The 341-nt window shown below is 71.8% G+C and overlaps 1 protein-coding gene across 1 annotated transcript in view; it reads left to right on the forward strand.

Moving 5' to 3' along the window:
• The first annotated feature begins 79 nt into the window (after positions 1-79).
• The window catches only part of MARS (methionyl-tRNA synthetase), a 5,588-nt gene continuing 5,326 nt past the window's right edge, over positions 80-341 (forward strand). Inside the window, exon 1 of the mRNA XM_014959902.1 lies at positions 80-141. Within this exon, the coding sequence (XP_014815388.1) occupies positions 80-141 (62 nt within the window). The remainder of the gene's footprint in view (positions 142-341) is intronic.

A 341-nucleotide genomic window follows, 5' to 3' on the forward strand; every position in this document is an offset into this window, starting at 1 on the left:
CCATCTCTGGGGCACCGCTGCGGGGCCGGTGGGGAGGACCTGATGCCAGGAGAGAGAGTTGGGGGGGATACAGACACCCATGGAGGTGCAGGTGGGGGACCCTGTCGTCCTGCGTGCCCCTGGCTGGCCGAGCACCCACGGGTGCGGGGGTTAGAGCCTGCGGCCCCGCTCGACCCTGCTCGGCCCTAAGTGCCTTTTGGTTCTGCCCACACGGTGCTGCCGGGAGGGGGGGAGCGGGGGGGGGGCAGCCAGGGCAATTGGGGTAATTGCACTGCCCCGAGGCGGGGCGGGGGGGAGGCAAAATCAGCCTTGCCCCGGGGGGAGACCCGAGGCGCGCCGTG

The sequence above is a fragment of the Calidris pugnax genome, unplaced genomic scaffold (genome assembly GCF_001431845.1).
Source record: "Calidris pugnax isolate Ruff unplaced genomic scaffold, ASM143184v1 scaffold533, whole genome shotgun sequence".
In the NCBI taxonomy this organism is placed as follows: domain Eukaryota; kingdom Metazoa; phylum Chordata; class Aves; order Charadriiformes; family Scolopacidae; genus Calidris; species Calidris pugnax.